The sequence below is a fragment of the Littorina saxatilis genome, linkage group LG12 (genome assembly GCF_037325665.1).
Source record: "Littorina saxatilis isolate snail1 linkage group LG12, US_GU_Lsax_2.0, whole genome shotgun sequence".
Lineage (NCBI taxonomy): Eukaryota > Metazoa > Mollusca > Gastropoda > Littorinimorpha > Littorinidae > Littorina > Littorina saxatilis.
The window spans coordinates 83783668-83810888 of NC_090256.1; the positions used below are offsets into that span (position 1 = coordinate 83783668).

General features: G+C 44.4%; 4 protein-coding genes across 5 annotated transcripts in view; 2 read left to right on the plus strand and 2 right to left on the minus strand.

Moving 5' to 3' along the window:
• Positions 1–27221, plus strand: part of LOC138982996 (eukaryotic translation initiation factor 2-alpha kinase 3-like) — a 387290-nt gene that overhangs the window by 46071 nt on the left and 313998 nt on the right. The window lies entirely within an intron of this gene.
• Positions 402–10705, minus strand: LOC138982988 (uncharacterized). Of its 2 annotated transcripts, XR_011461028.1 has the most exons (5): positions 9675–10705; positions 9415–9509; positions 3888–4046; positions 2537–2761; positions 402–806 (listed from the first exon to the last, which is right to left on the minus strand). XR_011461028.1 is itself a non-coding variant. In XM_070356377.1 (4 exons), the coding sequence occupies exons 1-4, from the start codon at positions 4322–4324 to the stop codon at positions 664–666; spliced, it is 570 nt and encodes a 189-aa protein (XP_070212478.1). In that variant the 5' UTR covers positions 4325–4975; the 3' UTR covers positions 506–663. The 2 variants fall into 2 exon arrangements, 1 of the variants encoding a protein (XP_070212478.1); XM_070356377.1 differs by lacking the exons at positions 9415–9509; positions 9675–10705 and adding an exon at positions 4282–4975 and having other exon boundaries at positions 506–806.
• The window catches only part of LOC138982991 (uncharacterized), a 135257-nt gene continuing 116283 nt past the window's right edge, over positions 8248–27221 (plus strand). The window contains exon 1 of the mRNA XM_070356379.1: positions 8248–9143. Within this exon, the coding sequence (XP_070212480.1) occupies positions 8659–9143 (485 nt within the window). The 5' untranslated portion in view covers positions 8248–8658. The remainder of the gene's footprint in view (positions 9144–27221) is intronic.
• LOC138982989 (uncharacterized) overlaps positions 10942–27221 on the minus strand; it is a 110406-nt gene continuing 94126 nt past the window's right edge. The window contains exon 2 of the mRNA XM_070356378.1: positions 10942–11508. Coding sequence (XP_070212479.1) covers positions 11445–11508 — 64 coding nt within the window. The 3' untranslated portion in view covers positions 10942–11444. The remainder of the gene's footprint in view (positions 11509–27221) is intronic.

The following is a 27221-nucleotide window of genomic DNA, read 5'->3' on the forward strand; positions in this document are numbered from 1 at the left end:
GAGAAGAGTAAAAATAGTATAACGGGAATATGGATTGAGCGTTGTCGACAGTGACCTTCTAAAAATAGAAACGGGAATATGGATTGACGCCACACGAAGGAAGGGAGATAAACGCTGAAAGCACGGGAGAAGATAAGGAAGAGTTACTGGGAATGGATCCAGAGAAAAACCAAAATCAGTTCAGCGCTGCGCGCTGAGAGCACGTGTTGAAATATCTCATCGAGCAGGTTGTGTCCAGAGTGTACCTGAATATGGGCACCAAATTTGAAACAGATCCATCGAGAACCTTGGGCGTGCATCGCGGACACACACACACACACACACACACACACACACACACAGACACAAGTCGTATATATATATAGATAGATAGATTCACAACATTGGCGTCACATTAGTTTGTGCAGTGCACGTGTGTGTCATGATTGTTGGCCCAGGCCTGGCATGTCTCATTGCCATACCACGACCAGCCTGGATGATAATAATAACAATAACAACAATAACAATAACAGCACTTTATTGTCCATTAAAATATTACTTAAAAATGGAAATTTTTCTTCGGCACGCCCTGTAATAATAATAACAATAACAACAAGATTTTCCATAATTATGTTTTGTAACCTACCCTCCACAATGATGGGCACAAACACGCTACCATCTGTACTACACATTCAAATTAACATTTGCATCGCAGTTATCACAGTAAGCTCTGCAGTGTGTGTCACGAAAGTTGGCATAGGCCAGACACGTCTCTTTGCTGTAACGCACGCAGTTGGCCAGTCTGTCTCTGCATACCGGACCAGAACCTAAACACAGAAGAAGACAAAAATCGGGTTATGTCATTACAAACACCTGTTGTTTTGTAGTTGCCAATCAAGCTGTTACCACTCAAGATTTTATTTATTTTATTTACGAGGATTTATATCGCGCACGTATCTCACCACACAAGGCGACTCAAGGCGCATGTTACCTATTAATGCCGTGTGAGATGGAATTTTTTACACAATATATCGCGCATTCACATCGGCCAGTAGATCGACTGCCTTTAGGCGCTGCATCCACCTTTCACGGCCTATTATTCCAGGTCACACGGGTATTTTGGTGGACATTTTTATCTACGCCTATACAATTTTGCCAGGAAAGACCCTTTTGTCAATCGTGGGATCTTTAACGTGCACACCCCAGTGTAGTGTTGTTGTACAGACTAACGTTGTGTGTTAAGAGAGTGTGTGTGTGTGTGTGTCATACAGATCGATTTAAAAGGTAAAAAAAATGCCACCCATTAAAATGCTAATTACTTTAACATTATTTTGTTCGGCAAATTGTTCATAGTTAGTGTTCATTAGCTTGAGATATTGGATGATAAGTTCACAAAATCCCAAGTCTGTATGTTGAAAGGTCTGACTTTTATGCTCTTTCGAAAAGTTATTCCAAATTCGGCACTGAGTGGTAGCCGCACTAACCCGATTTTAGCCCTCCAGATTTTTACCTGTTGGTTTTTCTGAAGGGCCTTGAATACAAAAACCATTCTCAGACAATATATATGAGTTAAACACCAATTACAGGGAGACTGAAGGGTTCATGTCCTACGAGTGTGGCTAGTGCTCAGTGTCAAACCTACTACTGCTGAGGCAATCTCCGTATTTAAAAAATATCTGTTAAAAAGCGTAAAAATCAAACCACTTCAACTACATACTTGAAACTTTATTATCCCCCATCTCAAGCTCATATACGGAAAATATCAATTTGAGACTGAGGGTGGAATTGACAATTGTTATGGGGTTACCCTGGAAGTAGAAATGTGGTGTTTCTTTGAGAAACAACTACAAAACATAAGAGCTAGGGAATTCTGTATTCTAAAACCATTGTCTATCACTAAGAACCGTCGATCAATTAAAAACATCTGAATAAGTACCTTCATTTTCTAAATTCAAAAACAACAGCTGGTTCGATGACACGCACGTGTGTAAATCGATTGTTCAAAGTAAATTAAACACACACACACACACACACACAATGTGGCATGCATGCACGCACGCATCCACTCAGTCACACCCCCAATCTCCAGTCACACACACACAATGTGGCATGCACGCACGCATTCACTCAGTCACACCCCCTATCTCCAGTCACACACACACAATGTGGCATGCACGCACGCATTCACTCAGTCACACCCCCTATCTCCAGTCACACACACACAATGTGGCATGCACGCACGCACACTCAGTCACACCCCCTATCTCCAGTCACACACACACAATGTGGCATGCACGCACGCATTCACTCAGTCACACCCCCTATCTCCAGTCACACACACACAATGTGGCATGCATGCACGCACGCATCCACTCACTCCCACACGCGCACTCAAGGCGTCAAAAGTCAGACAAACACACATACACACACAATGAGGCATGCATGCACTCACGCATCCACTCACCACACACATACACACACACACACTCAAGGCGCCAAAAGTCAGTCACACGGACATACACACACTCAAGGCGCCAAAAGTCAGTCACACACACACCTGAACAAAAGCCACAGAAACGGGGGCAGTTGACGGCCATGTAAGCTTTGTATTCCACACAGCTCTCCTGCTTGTAGTCACTGCACGTGCTGATGACATCCTGGCACTGTGTGGCTGTCACCGTGGACGTTGTTGCTGGTGATGATGTCGATGGTGTCGTTGATGTTGCTGGTGTTGAGACTGATGCTGTTGTTTGGCTGGTGGTCCCAATTGAACCCAACGGTGCTACAATAGTAAACCGGAACGACATACAATATATACCACGGACCAAATTAATATTGACTATGTGGTTTGATAGAAGACTGTAGAGAAAGGAAAGAATCTGTGACTGAATCGATGCAGTATGTCTGTCTTTGTCTATCTGTGATCTCCGTCAGTGTCTTGTATGTTGGGCTGTCAGTCGATCGGCGTTTGGTCCCTTTGTCCATACGTTCGTTTTTGTCTGTCTATTGATGTTCCTGAGTATGTTTGCATATCGACCGACAAGCAGACATACAGGTCGCGCGTGTCATGTAGTGTAGTGTGTGTGTGTGTGTGTGTGTTTGAAGCCTTCCCCAAAAATTTAATTTACTGTTTTATTGTTAACGGCTCTACGTGTGATATTGTTTTGTCGTTGTCCCATGAATTCACACAATAAAGTTGTATATGTAACATTAAAAACAGAAAAGCCGCAGTAGCTAACATTATGATTTAAAAGAACAACATCTGCAAACAAGATCAGATTACACTATGATGTGATATCACTAAATCGTCCTTTTTGTGGAGATGGGTTTGCGCGTCAGTTTTCCCAGCTGGGGTGGAAGGAGGACAGTGAACGGAGAGCGAGATGAACATAGGGTTACACTATATTTCCTGATAGCTCCCGAACACCGGACCACGAAGATTGCACCTGTTGCTACGCATTTATCTTTAATTCAATGTGTGCTTATGTGCATGGTGTTATTTACGATTTCTTCAGTGTTGCTTCCTTGCATTTTGCATAAAGCAAATTAATTCTGCAATGCATTCAAGTTCATATGCATATACTTTCTGTTCTTAGTTTGTTTGTAAACATGCACATTTGTTTTGTAATTAGCAGTATTAGATTAGTCCCTCGTAAAGGGAGAGAGGACCAGATGTATACAAACGAAAGAAAGTAGATCACTACGTAATTCTATACCCTCGATGAATAAAGAATTATCCTATCTTATCTGATCTCCCTCTTTCTGTCTCTCTTTCTATCTCTTTAAAAGCTTTATTTCTTTATCTTTTTCATTTTGTTTGATTGCACTCTTTTTTACGGCTGGGTGATGTTTTGCTCTCTCAGAAGCAAACAATCCAACACAACAGGCGTCAATGTTGCGCGGCTTACCTGTGACGTCTAGGCGTGTGGTAGACGAAGGTGTGAAGAGGTCATCCACAGCACGTCTCTCTGGACCTCCCCTCACGGCGTCTGCATGAGCGACAGACCTGCCAAGCACTCCCCTGATGTTTGTCCCTCTTGCCGCCAAGCGTCCCACCAGTATCACCACTAAAACAAATACTGACGTGAACACTAAAGCGTCCCGTGACCCCCCCCCCACACACACACACACACATATATATATATACAATGTGACATGCACGGACGCATCCACACACATGCACATACTGGCACACACACACACAAACTGAACCGGCGGGCTAAAAGCCTGTCAAACACACACACACACCGTCACACACACACACACACACACACACACACACGCGCGCGCGAAGCAACCCACCGAATACCAGCTTCATCAGCATATTCGTTTTGTTGGAGTTCATCAGCACTGCTAGACAATGCTTGTCATTCCAAATCGCCACGAAAGAAATGCAACCAAAACGCAGGTAGAAAAAACAATGTGCCGGCAGAATAAAGGTCAAGTTCTTTGCTTGATCGTGGCGGGTCAAACTAGATAAAGCTGCACACGTTCTGTATGATAAAGCCAGTGACACACACAGCTTTCTGAACGCTCTTTGAAGATACCGTCCTTCCCGTGTAAGCCACAGAAGCTTGCATCAAAGCGCCGGTCGATCGAATATCGAAGGAGTAAAATACTTCGATCGACCGGCACTTTGATTAATACAAGCTCCTGTGGTGTACGTCAACCTTTTAGTCGCCATGGATCCGTCCAGACTTCACATGGGGGAAGAGCATCCTGCCAACTTGCACACTCCATACCAAAACTCGGCAGCATGCATGGCTGCTTTAATTCTGTGCGGTTTTGCCATTTTGTTGCTGGAGGAATTTGGTCGTCGATACAAATGCTTACCTAAGGGGCTTAAAACTCTTTTCGGAATTGTGCCATAGGAGTATCCTCATGATTATTATCCTGCGAAGTTAACTGGAAACAAATCCCCAACACCCAACACTGTACAGGAAATGGACAGACTGTTGATAATTGGTATATGTCCAAGCGGAAGGATGTTTTTACACCCCCGGTATAGGGGTGTGGGATTCGCTCGATGTGTTTGTTTGTTTGTTTGTTTGTGTTCGCATATAGATCTCAAGAATGAACGGACCGATCGTCACCAAACTTGGTGAACAGGTTCAATACATTCCTGAGACGGTCCTTACAAAAATTGGGACCAGTCAAACACACGGTTAGGGAGTTATTGGTGGATTAAGATTCTACAAGGACTTATAGAGGGACATATTAATGGTCAAAGGGAAATAACCTTCTCAGTTGGTGGCAGTGAGAATGGTTATTTCCCTTTGACCAACGGGGGTGTTTTTCCTACCTCGGAGGAATTTCCTGTTGTTTGTTTGTTTGCTTGACGCCCAGCCGATCTCGAAGGGCCATATCAGGGCGGTGGAAGGATGTTCTTCTCCCATGTTAACAGTCTGGACAGGTCGATGGTGGCGTACATGTTAACAGTCTGGACAGGTCGATGGTGGCGTACATGTTAACAGTAAGGACAGGTCGATGGTGGCGTACATGTTAACAGTCTGGACAGGTCGATGGTGGCGTACATGTTAACAGTCTGGACAGGTCGATGGTGGCGTACATGTTAACAGTAAGGACAGGTCGATGGTGGCGTACATGTTAACAGTCTGGACAGGTCGATGGTGGCGTACATGTTAACAGTCTGGACAGGTCGATGGTGGCGTACATGTTAACAGTCTGGACAGGTCGATGGTGGCGTACATGTTAACAGTAAGGACAGGTCGATGGTGGCGTACATGTTAACAGTAAGGACAGGTCGATGGTGGCGTACATGTTAACAGTCTGGACACATCGATGGTGGCGTACATGTTAACAGTCTGGACACATCGATGGTGGCGTACATGTTAACAGTCTGGACAGGTCGATGGTGGCGTACATGTTAACAGTCTGGACACATCGATGGTGGCATACATGTTAACAGTCTGGACAGATCGATGGTGGCGTACATGTTAACAGTCTGGACAGGTTGATGGTGGCGTACATGTTAACAGTCTGGACACATCGATGGTGGCGTACATGTTAACAGTCTGGACACATCGATGGTGGCGTACATGTTAACAGTCTGGACAGGTCGATGGTGGCGTACATGTTAACAGTCTGGACACATCGATGGTGGCGTACATGATCGTACACACGACAAGCCTGAGAGAATATACCTTTAAAAATACTGGACGGACGCGTGTGGGTGTGTGTGCAGGGGCGGATCTAAGGGGGGGGGGGGGGGGGTAAGGGGGTGGGTGGGGGGGGGGGGGTTCCGGGCTTAAAAAAAAAGAGAGAACAAAAAATTATTAGAAAAAATAAAATGAAGAAAAAATGAAGGCTCAGATTGCACCAGATTGCTCCATTTTCTTGATTTGTATCAACATTTTCCGGTGGGGCATGCCCCCGAACCCCCCTAGGAGGCGGCCTTTGTCTTCTGAATGACGGTTTTGGAAGGTAGTTGGGTAATTCGCTGGCTCAGGTTGCACTAGATCGGTCAATTTTGCTTGTTTTCATCCAAATGTGTCTTCTTAATTTTACTTTTTTGAAGGTGTATTAGGGGAAGTTTCTTGGTTCAGATTGCACCAGATTGCTCCATTTGTGCGCCCTTACTAAACGCTTCGCGTCGTCCAATTGTCCCTACAAGAAATGTGGAACCCCTCCCCCTTAAAAATGATGTGATCCGCCCCTGATGTGTGTGTGTGTGTGTGTGTGTGTGTGTGTGTGTCTGTCTGCCTGCCGGTGGTGTGCGTGTGTGTGTGTGTGGGTAGGTGTGTGTGTACTTACTCACTACATTGACAATTTTTAACTGACACCTACTGATCTGATAGCCCGCCTAGTCGATTGAACCTGAGCAACCGATAAACTTGTTTATCACACGACGAATAATCATATGTCAATGACACGACTGATGTTACTACACCTGACCTCGACATAACCCTTTGTACAGTACACTGACAATTACAGTACTGTTGCCATTGTTTTTGAGAGAGTCAAACGCGGGCACTCCAAATTAGTTCTCGAGAGGAAAGTTTTACACGCAGAGACATTTCTGGTATAATTCTTGTGGGGGATTTTTTTTTCTAATCAACGAGAAGACTTTTGAAAGTACAGTTTGCATGATTTTCAAACGGTTTTCGAAATAAGAGATAAATGAACAGAGTTTCAAATCAAGTTTTGGGGTTATGGGCATCTCAGAGAAATCTACTGATTTCATGTGCAGAGATGTTTCAGTGGCGTTCACAGGCGGCGAAACGCCTAAACTTATTTGAAATCGCTGAAAACTGTGCCGTCATTTCGGCAGAGATGCCGAACTTTATCACCGCGGGAGAAAGGTGGCGTCAGGGCCTTAGGCATCTGCAAACCCCGAAACGTAACAAAATAATAGCACGCATTAGAGTTAATGAGAATTGTTTTTTTTATTTTCACTTGGAAGTTACTATCCCAATTGAAGTTTAAATCCCCTTGACAGCATCAGGCGGTTCTTTATTCTTTTTGTTCGTTTTCTTCTTCTTCACCTAATTTTTTGGGCCGCATCTCCCATGAGTGTACATGTACTTGTTAGTTTGGACGAGTGGGATTTTACGTGTATGGCTCATTTTCCTCTTCCATTTTAGCATCAGACAATAATATAGTATACGTTGCATGATGCAAACATAGAGATCCATCAGGTCTTATTTAGAATTTTGAAAAACACGAAACGAATGCATTTCTAAAGCAATAATGTTCTCGCATCCGTCCTATGATCCTAATCAACTAAATGTTGTATTGGACTTCCGATAACATACCTACTGAAGGTAACAAAGGGGCAAGCTGACCCACAAAACTGACCAAGAAAGACAACCGGTGGCCGAGCTGTGCTTTGACCGAACCTCGGTCTTCAGAAAATGTCAAACGGATTTAATACAATGGTACCTGCCATGAAAGGACACCCTTTGGGCCAGCTGCAATTGTCCTTACATGGCAGGTGACCTGTCATTGTCGGTACACGTTGGTCAAGATAATAGACGAAGGGACTGTAGAAGGTGTCCTTTATCAAACGGTGGCCGCTCATCGAAGGCACCATGCACTGTATGTCGAGAACTAAGAGCCAGCAGAAACCAGACGAACAAATCCCGTACTAAATCGGCCACAATCTTTTGTCAATGTTAATAAGAGTGATTTTCTGACCCTCTTTGAACTGATGTCATCCTTCGGCAAGTCGTGAGGTCAGACAGAGGACACAAATCTTACTGCAAAACCGCCAATCATCATACAAGGGTAGGTCTGAACAATACGAAAGGCAAGGGAGATAAGTTTTCTTTTTCTGCCTCATCATGCAGGCGACAGGCTGTTGTCACGTAGCTATTAGCTGCATTTCACAATGCAAAGACATCGCGGCGTGCACGCCACGAGATGGTGACCAAGGTTCATCTCCATCATCATTCCCCATGACACGGCTTTAAATACAGTGGGCGTATCTGGAGCCGATCACTCTATCTCTCTAGTGGTGCGGCGTTGTTACTAACACCTGCTGTTTCAGTGTGCGTGCGTCGAGCGCAGGGAATCAAGGAAGAGTAATAGGGAAATACTGGAGGAAAATACCATAAAAATCAACACCGAAACCCTTTCAGAATACCACGAGAGGATACAAGGTTGTGATATAACATTTTGTCTCTGAAAACGTCAAAAAGAAAACTTCCTACAGCCATCATGATGAAACAAGTGATTTTCGCTGCGGTGTGCGTATGCCTCTTTGCCTCCTCCGGCCTAGGACAGACAGACAACAGCACAACAGAGGCCACCAACAACACAACAGAGGCCGCCAACAACACAACCCCCGCCGTCCCCATCACCACCATCATCGACAGCAACACCACTGAGGCCAACACCACGATGCCTGCAGACACCAACTCCACCACCATCATCATGACCACGGCGCCGCCAGACAACAACGGCACCACGTCTGCCAGCAACGACACGACGACAGATGCCCCCGCCACGAACGTCACCACGCCAGAGTCTGGAAACTCCACGGAACCGTCCGGGAACAGCACGACTCCGGTTCAGCCAAGCCAGACGACGGTGACGAACCCATCGGGGAACACCACGGAGATCTCCTCCGTCTCCACGGTATCCTCCCAGTCGTCTGTCACCCCCCAGAGCACCACGCCCAACACTGCCCGGTCCCTCTTCAGGTCAGTTTCGTTTTTACATTTAGTCAAGTTTGGACTACATGTTTTAACATAGACGGGGAATCGAGACGAGGGTTGTGGTGTATGTGTCAAGTGGCAAGTGGCAAGTGACACCCAGAAAGGACCTAGAACAAACCACACACACACACACAATAATGCTCCATAATAATTCCTCTGTCAAATGTCGTATGAAAGGCTGTGAATGTTGTTTTTATTACCCGATTTTATATTAGACTTGATTATGTTAAGCACGATGAGCCCAGTATATATATACCTATGGCGAGAAGTCCAGCAGTCTGCAGTCACACAAACATGGTTGACCCCCTCCAGCTCTGTGATCATCTGATTCTTCTGTTGCTTCAGATTGTCCTGTACAAAAAGTTTACAAATAATCCAATAATCAGCATGTAACAATACTATGCAACATAATTATGTGGGGAGCCATGGCAATTCCACACCAATGGTCTTTTAAGTGTAGCAGGCTAAATTTGCTAAATTTACTCTGCCTATATCATGATCAGTTACTATTCTTACCTGCAGTCTGTTGTTAGCTGTGCGCCGACACATTAGTGTTTGAGGTCCTCCACTTACGGTTGTGACAAACTTTTGGAAATGGTCACTCTCCAAAAGATGAAAGGGTAGGTTTTCGTTCAACAGCAACTCTAGTACTGCAGTGTCCAACTGCAAAATATAGATAGTCTTCAGGTTTCAGGTCTTGATATTAAAAAAATCCCTGGTGTGCAATCAGCTAAGTGCAATAGCACTTTAAATAAATAACCAAACCAGATGATAAACACTAAATGTAACAGTTAAACAATAACTTGCCTGTGTTTTGGTGATCTTGGGACAAACTCTCATGGATTTGACAATGGTGGGTTGCTTTTCTGGGCTCGGCTCTCTTTTCCTCTTTCTTGGTGCTGTTGCATCCTTCACCAATGGATGTTTTCTCTATAAAGAAGAAGGAGAGAAGGATGAGGAAATTTTACTGACAGGGCACCTTGTTGCAAGCATTCGAAATGAAATGACAGACGTAAAATACTGAAGTAAAATACTGAAAACGTAGACATACCTGCAAATGAACCTTCAAGTTGTAGGAAGAGGTTTTTCCACACGAGAACACTTTCGCAGGAGCGCAACCCAACAAGCATTTAAATAAAAACTTGTCTTCCTTCTCCTCGATGAAAGCAAAGCTTGCTAAAAAAATTATCCAAAAAACTCGGTAATACACGTCCGGCTGCCATCGTTTGCTCTTGAGAATGAAGTGTGAACTGAGTGTGAATGATCGATCGATCATTGAGTAGGCCTATCGCGATTCAAAACAATGTAACTTCCGGTGTAACTTCCGGTGAGTATTCGCCGAAAACACTCGTTAGCAGCTCATAAATCTGTGACCACGCGATCAACACAAATGTCCCTAAAAGATTACACATGTAGCGGAATTTGTAGCGCAAAATCGCTATTCGCTACAAAAAAATAAGTAGCGCCGCTACTATTTCGCTACTTTTACAACTTTCGAAAAAAAAAGTAGTTTACCGCTATTCGCTACTTTTTTTTGTAGCGGCGCTACATTTTACATCACAACCCTGTATGCATTGTACATTTACATTTGACAAGGGCGTGTACTTGTTTGTTTCTGGTTTTTTTTTCATGTTCTGGCATGCGTATTAATTTGCATGAACTGTTTGTGTGTAGTTTGCGCTTGTCGTGAAAACTGAAAGCATTGGCGGCGACACAGCCTCCACCATGCATACGGCGTCATGAGCATGTTTCCGGCACCAACAAAATTCAGTGTTCAGTCATATTACATGTTTTCAAATTTTTAATTGCTCCAAAAGTATCTGCGTCAGGACTGAAGCTGGCTTCATGCTATGTAGTCAGTATTACGGGCAGGGAATAAGTGAGAACGTATGGGAGAATAAGGGCCAGATTTTGTGCACTTCTTACAAAGTTTTGCCCAGTCTTTAGCCGTCTTTTACGCATATTTTATCCATATTTTGTTTTAATGTTATCCACATTTCGTCTTTCTGAAGATCTTCGGATTCCAGTTCTCACAAACACCGAACAATTAATATGGTTATCATTTTTCGTCGCGTTTAAGCAGAGACATAGATGTATGTATGTCTCTGGTTTAAGCATGTTGTACACAAGACCTGGAACTGAAAGTCTTTAATGAGTCTGTTTCGTTCGATTCAGTATCATCAGAGGAAAATATGTGTGCCGTTGAACTGTATTCAGCCACTTCGGCGCCCTGCGCAGACGACAACATCCGTGTAGCAGACAAGAGCATCCGCCACGATCACGGTTTCAACAGAACGCTGCCAGCGCCCTCTGGACAGGAAGAGCCGCCATCAGTATCACAATAGATCCACTGAAAAAGGAGGCAATTTTGTCAGCAAATCTGTATACCTTTCAAATTTACAAACAGCACACGTTAAAAAAAACATTTGTAAAAGGTGCGCGTTCAGGTAGCAAGAGTCACGCGAATATAATGTACACCTTGAATGCAACTCTTGATCTTTTCTGCCGCTATACGTTGACGAACACCAAATAGAAATTATTTAATTATTCGTTTAATCACAGTGTCTTGCTGGTACTCTAATGGTAGAATTATTTCTAATGTTTGAGCAGTAGGCCTACAGTATTTAGCTGCCGTATCTAGTCTGTGGGTCACAGTTCCCCTCCGTACATTGCTGATTGTACGATGAAGGAATATTTCATTAGAAGTTCTGGGGATGTGAAACGAGAGGTTTAACCATAGTCGTCTTCTCCGAATCGGCGAACTGCAGCTCGGTGATAACCACAATCCTTCACGCGATCTGACCTAACCTTGACCCCTGACCTGGTCTACATACCACACACGACACAAACCAGTCAGCTGTTTTTACCCCCCCCCCCCCCCCCAAACCCCCACCACCCGTTTTCTTTGGATACACACTTTAACTACATACGTGCCGACGAAATGTTGATCATTGCTTCAATATTTTGAAGCTGTTGCTTGAATAATAACCAGGTAAAATTAGTATTTCGGTGTTCAGTCAAATGTTAAAGTTTCTACCACAGACATACATACATACATACATACATACATACATACATACGCACGCACGCACGCACGCACGCACGCACGCACGCACAGACAGACAAAAGTTAGCATCGCATAGGCTAAACTTACGTGAGCGAAAAATTACTGAGTCTACGGACATCCATTGACACGACCTAATTCTGCTGAATCGTATGTCTCTTTTGACTGCTTAGAAAAGCGAAGGACGGAAATAACATTTTCTCAAAGCCAAATGGTATTTTGCAATGATGTACAAAATATGTTTATTTCTTTATTAATGACAAAAAATTGCACTTGGTGAAAACAATTGGTGTATACAAGCACTTAAAGCTACCAACCCCCGGTCTGTGTTGACGTGTGATTTTGCAGGGTAGGGTCACAGTAACGAGCGTATCGCGTACACTAGGATTTTCTGCCACATGAAATGAATATCTTTTCATGCCGAATAAAAAGACAAACACGTCAGTATGATACAGAGATTACATTTTTTTGAATTTCTTTGAAAACACGCTTTTACTAAGTGCCAGTCTTAGAAAAAAATCGAAAGAAGATAGGAAGACTCAAGAAACCGGAAGTATAACTCAATCATTGTTTGCAATCATATGTATACGGTAGCTTATTGCTGTTAAAACATTCTCAAACTTTTTTGTGATCAGTAAAACATTTACTTTTGAGCGTACAATGATGTCTTTTAGGTTTAATCTAAATACACTATGCAACAAAAGTACATTTCAGATAGTGCTAGTCTTTCGGATGAGACGGAAAACCGAGGTCCCTTCGTGTACACTACATTGGGGTGTGCACGTTAAAGATCCCACGATTGACAATAGGGACTTTCCTGGCAAAATAGTATGGGCATAGATAAAAATGTCCACCAAAATACTCGTGTGACTTGGAATAATAGGCCGTGAAAAGTAGGATATGCGCCCAAATGGCTGCGATCTGCTGGCCGATGTGAATGCGTGATGTATTGTGTAAAAAAATTCCATCTCACACGGCATAAATAAATCCCTGCGCCTTGATAATGTGCGCGATATAAATTGCATGAAAATAAAAAATAAAAATAAATCCCTGCGCTTAGAACTGTACCCACGGAATACGCGCGATATAAGCCTCATATTGATTGATATTGATTGATTGATTTTGTACATAACAAAACTGCATGTCAAAAGTCTAAAACGGTTACCTTTAATAATCAGATGCATAAAGCTTCATAAAAGATTACTTTTGTTTTAAAAAATTTCAATATATATTAAATGCGAGTTTTATAAAATGAAAAATACTTATTTTAGACAAATAATTCGACATTATGAGGCAAAACCGGAAGTGAAAAATTAGAAAACGACAATATCCGTTTAAACAAACTCGTATTTCCTTATAACAGTTTCATCTTTCGTATGCTGCATCAAATGACATCTGGCAGGACAAAACTATCTTCTTCCAGGGCTGTGTTTATGTCAGGTTTTATCCCCAGTCGATCTTTTTCTCTTTTTTGAAGCTGATGCACATTGACTCAATTTTGTTTCATATGGTTGGTGTCTGCCAAATGGAACTAACCAATATGGATGCCAAGTCAGTCCATCTATAAGAAAAATCGACTTGTGTGTGTATATAGCCTATATGATTGCAATATTAACCTGGGACTGAATTATCTTCACTTATCGTTTGGAAGAATGACATAATTTGATTTTCTCAACACGATGTCTAAAAGTATCCATAGGAAGAATGTTGTTTGTATATTGTCTGATAGAACAAAGCCTTAGCTTTTGTTTAGTGTATAATTTACAAATGTCTGTTTGCCGAAACGAAGTATACGACGTTTATTTGTACCATACCCCCTGCGCCAAAACTGCGTTTTTGGCAGAATAGAGGTTAGGTTACAAAGACGCTCCTCACTCAAAAGCTGTACAACAAGATGTGCGCATGTGCGAATCTAAAATTGCCGCGGAACTGTTAATCGGTGCATTGGCAAAAATGTCCGACTTCCGTAGCATTATGCTTTGATGATCGGAAAAGGGATGTTGAGACCATCCAATCACAGCTCCCGAATTCCCCCACGTGTCCATCAGAATAGCTACATATGTGTAGTGGAGGAGTGGAAAGGTAGTAGATACACGAAGCCCAAGTCCAAGCGTCTTGTTTCAACTTTTTATTCAAGAAAACAATGCAAGGAAACGTAGAGGCCGAAGGCGAAACCCGTAGACAGCAAAGCAAGTGTAGGGACCGTCTTGTTCAGCTGCTAGGAGTCCGGCTTATACTTATAGCCCCGGCGCGGACTGCACAGAAAGCACCGTCCGCCGAGAATAAGAATCGCCTAAATACGGCCAGAAACACGGAATCTGTGTTTCTTACACATGCTTTACCCTACGTTATTTAAACAAATACATAACCAATCCTAACGAACAATACATCAAATTAAAGCTACGACCTTTAGCTTTCCATTGCAATGGATAACATTTCATAAAAACTTATATTTATTTAGTAGGATGCAAAAACAATGGTCCCAGTGAAGGCACTGAACCAACTTCAGTGCAGAAAATTACAAAACTCTCTAAACTGGAATAATGGACAAACTCATAAATCATACAGATAAAAAGAAGAACCCAATACAAACATCATGATATGCGTTACTTGGGGGAAAATTATACATTGACTTAGTACGAAGCGGTAAAGTCCGAAAGTAAATGGAATCGGCTAAATTCCTGCGCGAGTACCTGTCTGCATAAATTAGCAATCTTTGCAGAGGAACCAAGCATCACTCATTACAACCAAATCCTTATAAACAAACTGAAATCATATGCAACCGGGATATGTAATAGTGATACAAAAATGACAAAACAATGATTGAAAAGACAAAGATGAGTTTGTGAGAATCAATTTCTCTCGACGATACATGAAAACCGGTCAAGGTCAGAGTGACGCTTTGGTCAGTTCGAAGCATTATCGTAAATAACACAATAATATGCAGCCTCAAATCAGTGACTTCTATGCAAACCTAAATATAATTAGGACCGTATCAAAGATAAAAAGGACTTTGAAAGATAGAAGTTAGGTAGATATATAAAGAAATGTATTTTATTAGAATTTGCGCCGGCAATGGTGCGCGCGCAGCATCGTATCGTCTGCTATGGGGTGGGTATCCCGTTTGTACTGTACACAAGGCTGTTTCGCTATGCGATGATTAGAGTGTTTAGGGTAGCGAAGTGCACTTGGCTACATCCCCCCCAACTCTTTTACATATCAGCGGCCGCGCTGATTTTAAGAAAACAGGAAAGCCTAAGGGCTGAATTTATCAAACCATCTTAGATTATCCAAAAAGAGAAAAATTGCGAACACTTTGCCTATGACTTTCACATATGTCACTGAGAAAATCGACAGTTACAAAAACATGTTCTCGTGATCAGTACCAGCTTTGCTAAATCAAAAGTGAGGCCTGCATTTTACAAAGTGTCTCACATAATTATGATCAAAGTACTGCGTCAAAAACATAAAAGTGCAAACAATCAGGAATTTCATGGGAAAACATTGCTACATTTATCAAACCATGGCAATACAAAATGGGAATGAGATGACTTAGACATATGGTTCAATCATCTTGACAGTCAATTTTCTCCACTGAGAAAAAGTAACCCAATGTCAACACTACCATACAAAAATGCAACCTTCATCCCCACCAACCCGTTTAGTTGATAATATAGGGTTTCTCTTTCAATGTGCGCTCTTGTATGCACAAGCTCAACACTCACAAAAACTCTCGCTCACGGCTTTACAGTAAAGGCATCTTACTATATCACCACGTCATGAGTTAGATACGAGTTCATTACCCAAAATATATGTGTCAACCATAATTCCCGTTCATCAATTGTAGGGGTTTCTGCGCCTAAATCGTAAATAGGTAGCTTTACGGGCCAATGGCACTGAGGGCTTAACTTTGGACTTTTAACCGACTACTACTCAGACCTTACTGATCTCCAGAAATAATATGTGATGAAAACGGGGAAAAAATCGCAACGATACACATGGGTTACGATACACTCGCGAGTTTTATGTGCAAGACATTATTTAGCCCAGTTGAATGCTAATACTAGTAGCATTGTTCTTTAGCTGAATCAGTCAAATTCAGCCTACCGAGTAAACGATCATTCAAAAAATAAAATCAAGTTAATTGTTACCTTGCATGCAAGCAATTCGTTGTGACCGGCGAGGTGCTGGTACCGGTTGAGCAACAGGTGCAGGAGGAGGCACAGCAACCACAGCCGGACCCGCAAGAGCCGCAGGTCTGGGCCTTGGAAGTGTGATCCAGAGTTCGTCATCACTGTCACTCTCAGAGTCTGTTTCACTCGGCACCGAGGTAGCCGAAGACGGTGTATCTTCCTCGTGATTGTCAAGAGTCTCGGAGGCTGGCAGTAAGTCCTTTCTATTGACAGCTCGCTCCGCGCCACCAGCTAAAGGCGCGACGAGGTAGACGTGCTGATGTTCAGCGACGCGGCAGGTCACCCTGTAGATGTCTGGCTTCCAATAGTCCTGGATTTTGTTGCGCCCCAGGACCCGGTTCCGCAGGTAGACGTGGTCACCAACGTTGAGGCCGTGGTCTGCAGCGCGTCTGTCAGTGAGCGCTGTCCTCTTGACCACCGCCTGTTGAAGGTGGTCAAAGGCCTTCTGATGAGCCTCTGTCAGACGCAGGCGATGTTGCCGCACCCAGTCGATGGTGCCGCTGGCTGCTGGGGCTGGGAAGCCCAACATGTCGTCAACGGGCAGCCTGGGTTGTTGCCCGAAGAGCAGGAAGTGTGGTGCGAAGCCCGTGGACGCATGGGGTATGTTGTTGTAGGCCTGGACCAGCTCCGGGAGATGAAGGGGCCACCTGGTCTTCTGCTCGTGGTGCAGGGAGCGCAGCAGGTTATGCATTGACCTGTTAAACCGTTCGCACTGGCCGTTGCCCTGCGGATGATACGGTGTGGTGCGACTCTTTTTGATGTCGTACATCTCGCAGAGTTCCTTTATGAGTTTTGATTCAAAGTCTCTGCCCTGGTCACTGTGGATTCGCTCCGGAACCCCGAAGCGCTGGAACCAGTTGTTGACCAGGACTTTCGCCACCGTCGCAGCTTCTTGATTCCTGGTGGGAATCGCCTGTGTGAACTTGCTGAAGACATCAGTGAGGACGAGGACGTTCTCGCGGTTGTCGCTGGCGATTTCTAGCTTGGTGAAGTCCACGGCGAGGACCTGAAGAGGGCGGCTGGCCAGCAGAGGCGTAGAAGTGGTGTGGGTCGTCGAGGGGAGACGACCCATACAGCAGCGCTGACAGTTGTCGAGGTACTGCTTCACCTGGCTGTACATTGCTGGCCAGTAGACCCGGGACCGAAGAAGCTGCATGGTTCTGTCGTAGCCCTGATGACCCATGTTGTCGTGTAGCATGGCTAGGACATCTGGACGGAGCGTTGACGGCAAGACGAGCTGGAACTGGGGCCCGTGGATGGAGTCAGTAACCTTTCTATAGAGGACGCCATCTCTCAGATAGAGACGGTCGTGCTGTTGTACAAGGCTGCGCAGCTGACGGTCTTGGCCTGTGGCAGGTTTGGTGGGCCAGGTCGTTAAAACAGGCCCGATGGTGCTGTCTTCCCTCTGAAGCCGTTGTAGTTCTGTGGACGACAGCCGAGGGAAGATTGTCTCGGGCTCTGCTTTTGTGTCTGGATGATGAAAGGCGGGAGCGACGTCTGGGATGGCGGCAGCCTGTCGCTCGCAGCAGATTTGTTGCGCTGCTGCCAATTCAGGGGGGAGGGAGGTGGACGTCGTGGGAGAGGGAAATGACGGGAGCATCCTGGAGAGGGCGTCAGCGGGGTTTGTTTTCCCTGGCTGGTATTTGATCGTAAAGTTGAACTGAGCCAGTTGGGCTGCCCAGCGCTGCTCCAGAGCTCCGAGGGGGGGCGTTTTGTAGTGGACCAATGGATTGTTGTCCGTGAGAACGGTGAATGTTTCCCCCAGCAGGTAGTGTCTGAATTTTTCGGAGATTGCCCATTTTATCGCCAGGAATTCCAGCTTCATGCTACTGTATGCAGCCTGGTTTTTCTCCGTCGGCCGCAATCGTCGACTCGCGTAGGCGATGACTCTGCGTCGTCCTTCCTGTTCTTGGGAGAGGATGGCGCTAAGTCCGTCGTGGCTGGTGTCTGTCTCCAGGATGAAAGGCTGCTTGAAGTCAGCGTAGGCAAGGACTGGGGCCGAGGTCAGGGCTCGCTTCATGGCGTCGAAAGTGACTTGATGCGTGTCTTGCCAGAGGTGCCTCAGAAGTAGGTATCGCGCACGGACCGGCCCCTTTTTTTTTTGCGCAATGCGCAAGGGTAGGGACCAGCATAAAGTTATAGGTTAAGGTGCCTGTGTTTAAGTAGTGATAAGGAGATATTGCGGATAAACGGTTTATTGAGTTTTATATTTTGTCATGTGATTTCATGTGCCTGTACCTGTTGCTCGGTACTAATGACCACTCCAGCTGGGGTAAGCACCAATAAAATTCAGTAATTGCCCCCATTTTCTCCGCGCTTCGCGGAGCACTCTCTCTTTTATGGCGCTAATAACTATCAGAGGTGTCAGGATAAGGCAATTAAAATGATAACCCTGCGCTTTGCGGAGCCCCCTCGCCGATAAAACCACCAGAGGTGGCCAGCAGTTAGAGAAGTTTAATAGGAGGTGGTTTGCCTACCCCGAGGGTTGATTAGGGTTTAATGCTTAGATTAGAGCTAGACAAATGGTGTGGGGTGGGTGTGGAAGTTAGCTCGACTGATGAGAGGGACGGGAGCTGATGTACACATATAAAAAAAGTTTTAACAAGTAGACTCAGATTGTTGTTTTTTTACGTGGGTGTTATAAACATCGGAGGTACATTTTACACCGAACACGAGTTGTTCTACAGTCAGTCATACATAATGTTAGATTAGAGACTGATCACGTCTGGGCCCGTATGCATGAACTAGAAGTAAGAAACACTGGAAGTAGAGGCCTCTTTTCAAAGTGGGAACTCCCGAAGTCAACTTTCTAACTGTTCACAATGCATGAACTGACTTGAACGCCAAAGTAGTGACAGCGAGAGTATTAAGGTCAAGGTCGGGGAAATTGGGGGAATCCCTACTAATACGCATGCGCACGTTTCTATCAACATGGCAGTCAACGAAAATGGCAAGGCACGTGTGCCGCTCAAAAAGAAAGTAGACACGGAGGGGCGTTCTGCACCTTTTTCAGATGGTGAAATTGCTGTACTCTTGACAGAAGTGTTTTACGAAAGAACGGTTATTCTGTCCAAATTTCAGAACAGTTAATTAGAAAAAAACACAGTAAACACCAAGTTTACAGAACAGTCTAACTGTTAAACATAAAGACGCTGTCTGGTCCAAAATTGCCAAAGAAGTGTCGCTCTCTCTCTCTCTCTCTCTCTCTTACGACACATGCACACACAGACAAACGTACACTCATGCACATACTGACACTATGACACAAGTGACACTGACGGCACACATAAACACACACACACACCACACACTGCACACACACACACGCGCGCGCGCTCGCGCGCACACATATACACACACACACACGCACCCATACACGCACGCACACAGTCACAAACAAATAACCACACACTCACTCTCTGTCACTTTCTCTCAGCTCAGTTGGTAGAGCACTGGACTTGTGATCGAAAGGTCGCAGGTTCGAATTCGGGTCGGGACGGACACGGGTCAACTTTATGTGCAGACCCAGAGACGGAAGCCGTGTCCCACCCCCGTGTCATCACAATGGCACGCAAAAGACACATTCTGCCATAAGTGCAGGTGGCTGAATACACCTAAACACGCAGACACTCGGGTAGCGCGACTCCGTTGCTGCTAGCTTTCCACTGGGAGGAAGCGACCCGAATTTCCCAGCGATGGGACAATAAAGTAATGAAATTCTCTCTCAATCTACACTCATACACACACTGAAACTATGATGACACAAGTGACACGTCACACACACACACACACACACACACACACACACACACACCCACACACACACATACACACACACACACACGTAGGTGGTTTTGCAGTCATTTGGGGTCGGCTGTGTATCAAAATGCCATCTTGCTCAAAACACAGGCAGTTGGGGTCTCTTTTGTTTTACGTGTTAGAAAGTTTCGTAAAACTTCAATGAGCGTTAAATGCCATTTTAAAGTGTGAAAACTCATTTCAGGATGTTATTACATAAAATGCAACCTCCAGCGTGATTTTTTAGAAACACAGGTATTTGGGGACGATGTTTGCTGTACGGCAGTGAAATGGGGACGTATGTGGCCACAAAGTGCAGAGCTACAATTACGTCATCGGTGCTATGAATGTTTTAGGTGTTAGAAAGTTTCTTAAAACTTCAATGAGCGTTAAATGCCATTCTAAAGTGTCAAAACTCATTTCAGGAGGTTATTACATAAAATGCAACCTCCAGCGTGATTTTTTAGAAACAAACAGGTATTTGGGGACGATGTTTGCTGTACAGCAGTGAAATGGGGACGTCCAAAAGTGCAGAGCTTCCGCAGAGCTATACTGTTCAAAAAAAGAAACGCATAGCTTGTAATATTTGGTTGATTTAGTTATAGGGCTACAAGGATATCCACCAAACTGCAGAAAATTTTTATCTGGTCGTCGACCTTTCGTCCATTGCCACAAGTGAGCTCTGCACGTGACGCATGCGTTATCAGTGGTTACAATGTCAAAATTACTCATTTGGCATGACCACTCGTCATGCTTCAGTGTAATCTCGTGAAACTCGGGGAATATTGAGCTCTCACCATGTCTTCCAAAACCCATAAAAGCGGATTGTTCGCCACAAAGAAATCAGACGACAATTCAGCGACGAAAGATGGCCCGATTGAGCAGAGAAGACCACCAAATTGCATTGGGTCGTTTACAAGCAGGCCAAAGTCAAAGTGCAATCGCCAGGCACTTCCACGTGTCCCAGAGCACCATCAGTAGACTGTGGGTCAGGTTTCAAGCCACTGGCTCCGTTGCTGACTTGCCACGAGCGGGAAGACCAAGTGCGACAACTGCTGCTCACGACCGCTTCATACGGCTCCGCCACCTCCGGAATCGTTTCCTGTCGGCCTCATCTTCTGTCCAGGCTCTCCCCGGGCCACACCGATTATCGGACCAGACCGTGCGGAACCGCCTGCATGAAGCTGGTTTAAGCTCGCAGACCTCACAGAGGAGCTGTCCTCACCCGCCGTCATCGCCAGAACCGAGTGCAGTGGGGCAACCAGCACCTTCGCTGGACCGTCCGGAATCACTGGAGTCACGTGTGGTTCAGCGACGAGTCCTACTTCCTGCTCCAGCGACATGATGGTCGGAGGAGGGTCTACCGGAGAGTAAACGAACGTTACGCGCCCAACTGTGTGGATGAGGCACCCGTTCATGGTGATGGAGGCGTCATGGTGTGGGGGGCAATCAATACCGCTGGAAGGAGCACCCTGGTGCACGTCCAAGGGCGCATAACTGCCCAGCGATACGTGGAGGAAATTCTGCGCCCACACGCCCTTCCTCTTCTGGCTGACCAGGATGCCATATTCCAGCAGGACAACGCTCGCCCGCACACAGCACGACTCACCACCCAGTTCCTCACCGACCACCATGTCCAGGTGCTTCCCTGGCCATCCATGTCACCAGACATGAACCCGATAGAACACCTCTGGGATGAATTGGACAGACGTGTGCGCAGGCGAGAAGAAGCGCCGGCAAATCACCGCGATCTATTGCAGGCACTTCAGGAGGAGTGGGACACCATCCCACAGCAAGATATCCGGCATCTGATCCAGTCCATGCCCAGAAGGTGCCGGGCAGTTGTTGCTGCTCAAGGCAGTCACACCCCCTACTGACTTGACAGCCTCGGCACCCAATCGTATTGATTGACTGATTGATTTGAAGATGCAAATGAACTGTGTGTGCATTCAACTGTGTCCATACTAAATTTCAAACAAATAATCTAAATATTGAATTTTCTGTTAATTTTTTCGAAAAATAAAACAAATTTGGCAAGTAGCAACTATGCGTTTCTTTTTTTGAACGGTATATATGAATGGTTTCATCACATACATGGCGCTAGGCGACATATGTTGTGAAAAAATTTACAAATCACGTTTGTGCGCCCGATATTTTCTTGTCATCTCCAAAGTCAAGGGACAAACACGAAATTCCTTGACTTTTGGGGTAGCGCGACTGTTAATTTTAAGAATTAAAAAAAAAAAAAAATTCATTACTAGGATGTCCCATCGTTGGGAAATTCCGGTCGCTTCCTCCGAGTGGAAAGCTAGCAGTGACAGAGTCGCACTACCTCAAGTCAAGGGATCTATTAGTCCTGTTTCGCCGTTATCCCAATTCGCCCCCATCCCATTTTGGCGACATTTCTCAGGCCAAGTGTCATTTTACCACCATATCATGTACCATTAGCTCCACGTCCCATTTTGGCGCAATCCCGTTTCGCCGTTATCCCAATTCGCCCCCATCCCATTTTGGCGACATTTCTCAGGCCAAGTGTCATTTTACCACCATATCATGTACCATTAGCTCCACTTCCCATTTTGGCGCAATCCCGTTTCGCCGTTATCCCATTTTGCCCCCATCCCATTTTTGCGACATTTCATAGGCCATGTGTCATTTTACCACCGTGTCAAACCACTAGCGCCACATTCCAATTTGTCGCCATGCCGTTTTGCCGTCATCCCATTTTGCCGCCATCTCTATTTTGCGACATTTTGGATTGTGGCAAAAATGAAATTTGGCGTAAACGGAATGTCTTCCTAGTTGAATACGCAGTGTAGTAGTATAGTGAGGCTTGGCAAGAAGAATAAATAAACAAGTCGCGTAAGGCGAAAATACAACATTTAGTCAAGTAGCTGTCGAACTCACAGAATGAAACTGAACGCAATGCAACGCAGCAAGACCGTATACTCGTAGTCCACCGCTCACGGCATAGGCAGTGAAATTGACAAGAAGAGCGGGGTAGTAGTTGCGCTGGGAAGGATAGCACGCTTTTCTGTACCTCTCTTCGTTTTAACTTTCTGAGCGTGTTTTTAATCCAAACATATCATATCTATATGTTTTTGGAATCAGGAACCAAAAAGGAATAAGATGAAACTGTTCTTAAATTGATTTGGAAAATTTAATTTTGATAATAATTTTTATATATTTAATTTTCAGAGCTTGTTTTTAATCCGAATATAACATATTTATATGTTTTTGGAATCAGCAAATGATGGAGAATAAGATAAACGTAAATTTGGATCGTTTTATAAAAAAAAATTGTTTTTACAATTTTCAGATTTTTAATGACCAAAGTCATTAATTAATTTTTAAGCCACCACGCTGAAATGCAATACCGAAGTCCGGGCTTTGTCGAACATTACCCGACCAAAATTTCAACCAGTTTGGTTGAAAAATGAGGGCGTGACAGTGCCGCCTCAACTTTCACGAAAAGCCGGATATGACGTCATCAAAGACATTTATCAAAAAAATGAAAAAAACGTGACTAAATGTAAAAATGTGATGGCGGCCAAATGGGATGGTGTCAAAATGGGATGACGCGCTATTGTTATGACACGGTAGTAAAATGACGCTTGGCTTGTGAAATGTCGCGACAATGGGATGGGGGATAAATAGAATACGGTGAAACGGCATGGCGGCCAAATGGGATATGGTGTCAAAATGGGATGTCGCACTATTGTTATGACATGTTAGTAAAATGCCCTGTCACGTAGTCTCAATCCAAATTGGAAATCCATAGCATCATCATTACACCCCCGGTATAGGGGTGTGTATAGGTTTCACTCGATGTGTTTGTTTGTGTTCGCAAGTAGATCTCAAGACTGAACGGACCGATCGTCACCAAACTTGGTGAACAGGTTCTATACATTCCTGAGACGGTCCTTACAAAAATTGGGACCAGTCAAACACACGGTTAGGGAGTTATTGGTGGATTTTGGGTTTTTTGGGGGATCAACTACGGCATAACTCTTCCTTATCTTCTCCATGTTTTCAGCGTTTACCTCCCTTCCTTCGTATGGTGCACTATATTCCCTTCGGATATTCCCGGCGTTCTGTTACTATTTTTAGAAGGTCACCGCAGTGTCCAGAACGTAAATTGAACCCGTAAATTATCCTCACTGTAAAAGTGCAAAGGTCGAATCAATTTATAGCCACGCGAAAAATACACTCTCATCTATCTCTATATATTTATACAATAGATATAGATATATATATACGGCTTCTCTGTGTGTGTGTGTGTTTGAGTGTGTCTGTAGAAAACACCTGTGTATTGCACAGTTCTGTTTGTGATGTGGTACCTAGGGCGTCGTCGACAAAAAAAAAAAAAAAAAAAAAAAGAAAGAGAGAAAGAAAGAAAAAAGGTAATACCCCTGTGCCAAGCCGGTTTCCGTCGAGGCAGGAGTGTCTCGGATCACATTGTAAAACTGTCCTCCAAAATTAAGAAAGCTCTCTCACGCAAGAAGTCTCTCTTTGCTGTCTTTTTTTTACATCAAAAAAGCCTACGATACGGTATGGCACCAACGATTGTTGTTCAAATTGAAGCAATTAGGCATCAGTGGTAATATGTTTCAATACATAAAAAGCTTTCTACTGAACAGATCCTTTCAAACTGATTATAAAGGTGCCAAATCATCCACTCGCAAAGTTGACATGGGAGTGCCACAGGGCTCAGTAATAGCACCACTGCTTTTTAGCATTATGCTGCATGACATATCGACAATTAAAACACATGGAGCCGAACTGACGCTTTATGCGGATGATATTGCTCTATGCAAAGAGTATCAAAACAAAACCTATAAAACAGAACACAAATTCTCTAAAGAGTGGCAAACAGCTATAGATAACATTGCGAACTATATGCGGGAGAATGGCTTCACTCTCTCTGCCGAGAAAACTGTATTCGTTGTCTTTACAAACCGAAAACTGGAAGATCGAGAAAAGATACAGTTCTCACTAGATAAATCTGTTGTCTCACCCAGTCAGCAGGTGAAATATCTAGGCGTACTTTTCACCTCAAATGGACTATGGACTGCTCACTTAAAGTATCTTTTAAGCAAAGCAAATAAGACCATCAACCTTCTTAAAATACTGGCTGCCCAACCATGGGCAAAGTGCCCAGTTATTCTAACAAACATCACCAGAGCTCTTATAAGATCAAGACTATCATATGGACAGGAGGCCTACTTCTCGTCGGCTCGAAAATGGCTTGATAAGCTACAGTCAGCGGAATGTCGTGCCCTTCGGCTTGCCCTCGGACACCCAAGGCATTCAAAGCAGGCCATTGTATACCACCAAGCAGGATTCCTCCCTCTTGACATGTGGCGGCGTAAGTGCTGCGCAGATTACAATGTTCGAGCCAACACAGTGCAAAACTCAACAAAAGAGGAGCTACAACCGCATTACAATCATGTCCAAAACAAAAAGGCCCACTTTGGCACTACTTTCTCCTCACTGGCTCAATTCAATGCTTCACTCTTTAGTGAAATCAGTGTCGACCCAAATGATGTGGCCCAAAACCCCATATCTCGTGATCCCTCATGGACAATGAAAGAAATGAATTTTGACACAGAATATTGCACAGCTACAAAGGATGATCAGTTATTACTCAGGATACAAGCCCTTGAGCACATTGATACTGTATACAAAGGCCATGTTCATGTTTACACAGACGGGTCAGTGTTGGATGACAAGAAGGCTGGCGCAGCTTTTGTAATCCCCAGCGATGACATGACTGGGAAATTTAAACTGTGCAACAGAAACTCGATCTTCTCAGCTGAGCTCCTTGCCATCTGCATGTCGCTTGTTCATCTCAATCTCAAGAACACTCCTCCTCAAAAGATAGCTATATTCTCTGACTCCAAAGCAGCCATTGAAGCATTAAGATCTAACAAAAGATCAAAAAGACATGATCTTGTCATTGCCATAAAGGAGCTGGCAAATAAAATTATAAAAAAAGGAAGCGAGATTAACCTGGTCTGGTGTCCAGCACACGTGAACGTGCCTGGCAACGAGAAAGCGGACAAAGCCGCTAAAGAAGCTGCCCAAGGCATAGGCTCCTCCGATCCCAGGTAGACCTGCCATTGTCTGCTTCTGAGATCAGTAGCCTTACAGACTCTCTTCTCTGGAGAGAATGGAGGAACAAATATATGCACAAGGCTATAAGCTCTGGCTGGCTCATTCGGGAAGCCCCATCAAAACAGATGAACACCTATAATGCATGCCCACGTGTAATAAAAAGGATTAACCGCCTGAGGGCAGAAGCTGGGAATTACCAATTTCTAGAGCTTAAATGCACCTGTCAATCCGACCTCACCATTGCTCATTTGACTTTGGAGTGTGATTTGAACTCATGCCACTTTCAACCCCTGACTCATTTTATAAACTCAAATAAATAAAGTAATATTCTGCCAAATACCTCAAAGGAAAAATTAAGCTATCTTTTAAGTTTTAATAAAGACCTTGGGTGGCAAGGTCCCAAACTTATCGCTGGACTTATGCACACGCACCCACTTGGTCCCTGGATATGAAGAGACGTTGCTGCGGCTGACGCCATTGCTTCTCATACAGCTACTATATATTTTTATCAGAACTTTTAAAAATACCATTTTATATCCAAGTATCTCTTAACACTATTTTTAATTAGATGAGCGAGAGTGTGCGGGGGGCGGTGAACCACTGTACATAAAGGGAAAGTTTGTGTGCGTGCCTGTGTGTGTTCTTAATCTAAGACAAATGTCGCCAATGTTTTTACAGAGTGACGTTAAATAAACGATTTTATCATCGACAAGTATGGGACTCGGCATGATAGGATCAGGAATGGCATTATGGCCCCTGAATCATGTTCGTGCTGTTCCCATTCCACGAGTCTGGAAGGGACCGAAGCTTGACGGGTCCATGGTTCGAAGCCGGCGTACAGTGCGCCACTCAAGCCGGGTATTCGGCTCTACTTGCTACCCGGCGAAGCGG

What these genes read in the sequence shown, in the direction of transcription:
- LOC138982988 (XM_070356377.1), bottom strand. Translation starts at nt 4,324, where the DNA reads ATGAACTCCAACAAAACGAATATGCTGATGAAGCTGGTATTCG. An exon ending in CACACGCCTAGACGTCACAG is followed by an intron (nt 2,762 to 3,887) that starts GTAAGCCGCGCA and finishes TTACTATTGTAG; the next exon opens with CACCGTTGGGTTCAATTGGG. An exon ending in TTTCTGTGGCTTTTGTTCAG is followed by an intron (nt 807 to 2,536) that starts GTGTGTGTGTGA and finishes TTCTGTGTTTAG; the next exon opens with GTTCTGGTCCGGTATGCAGA.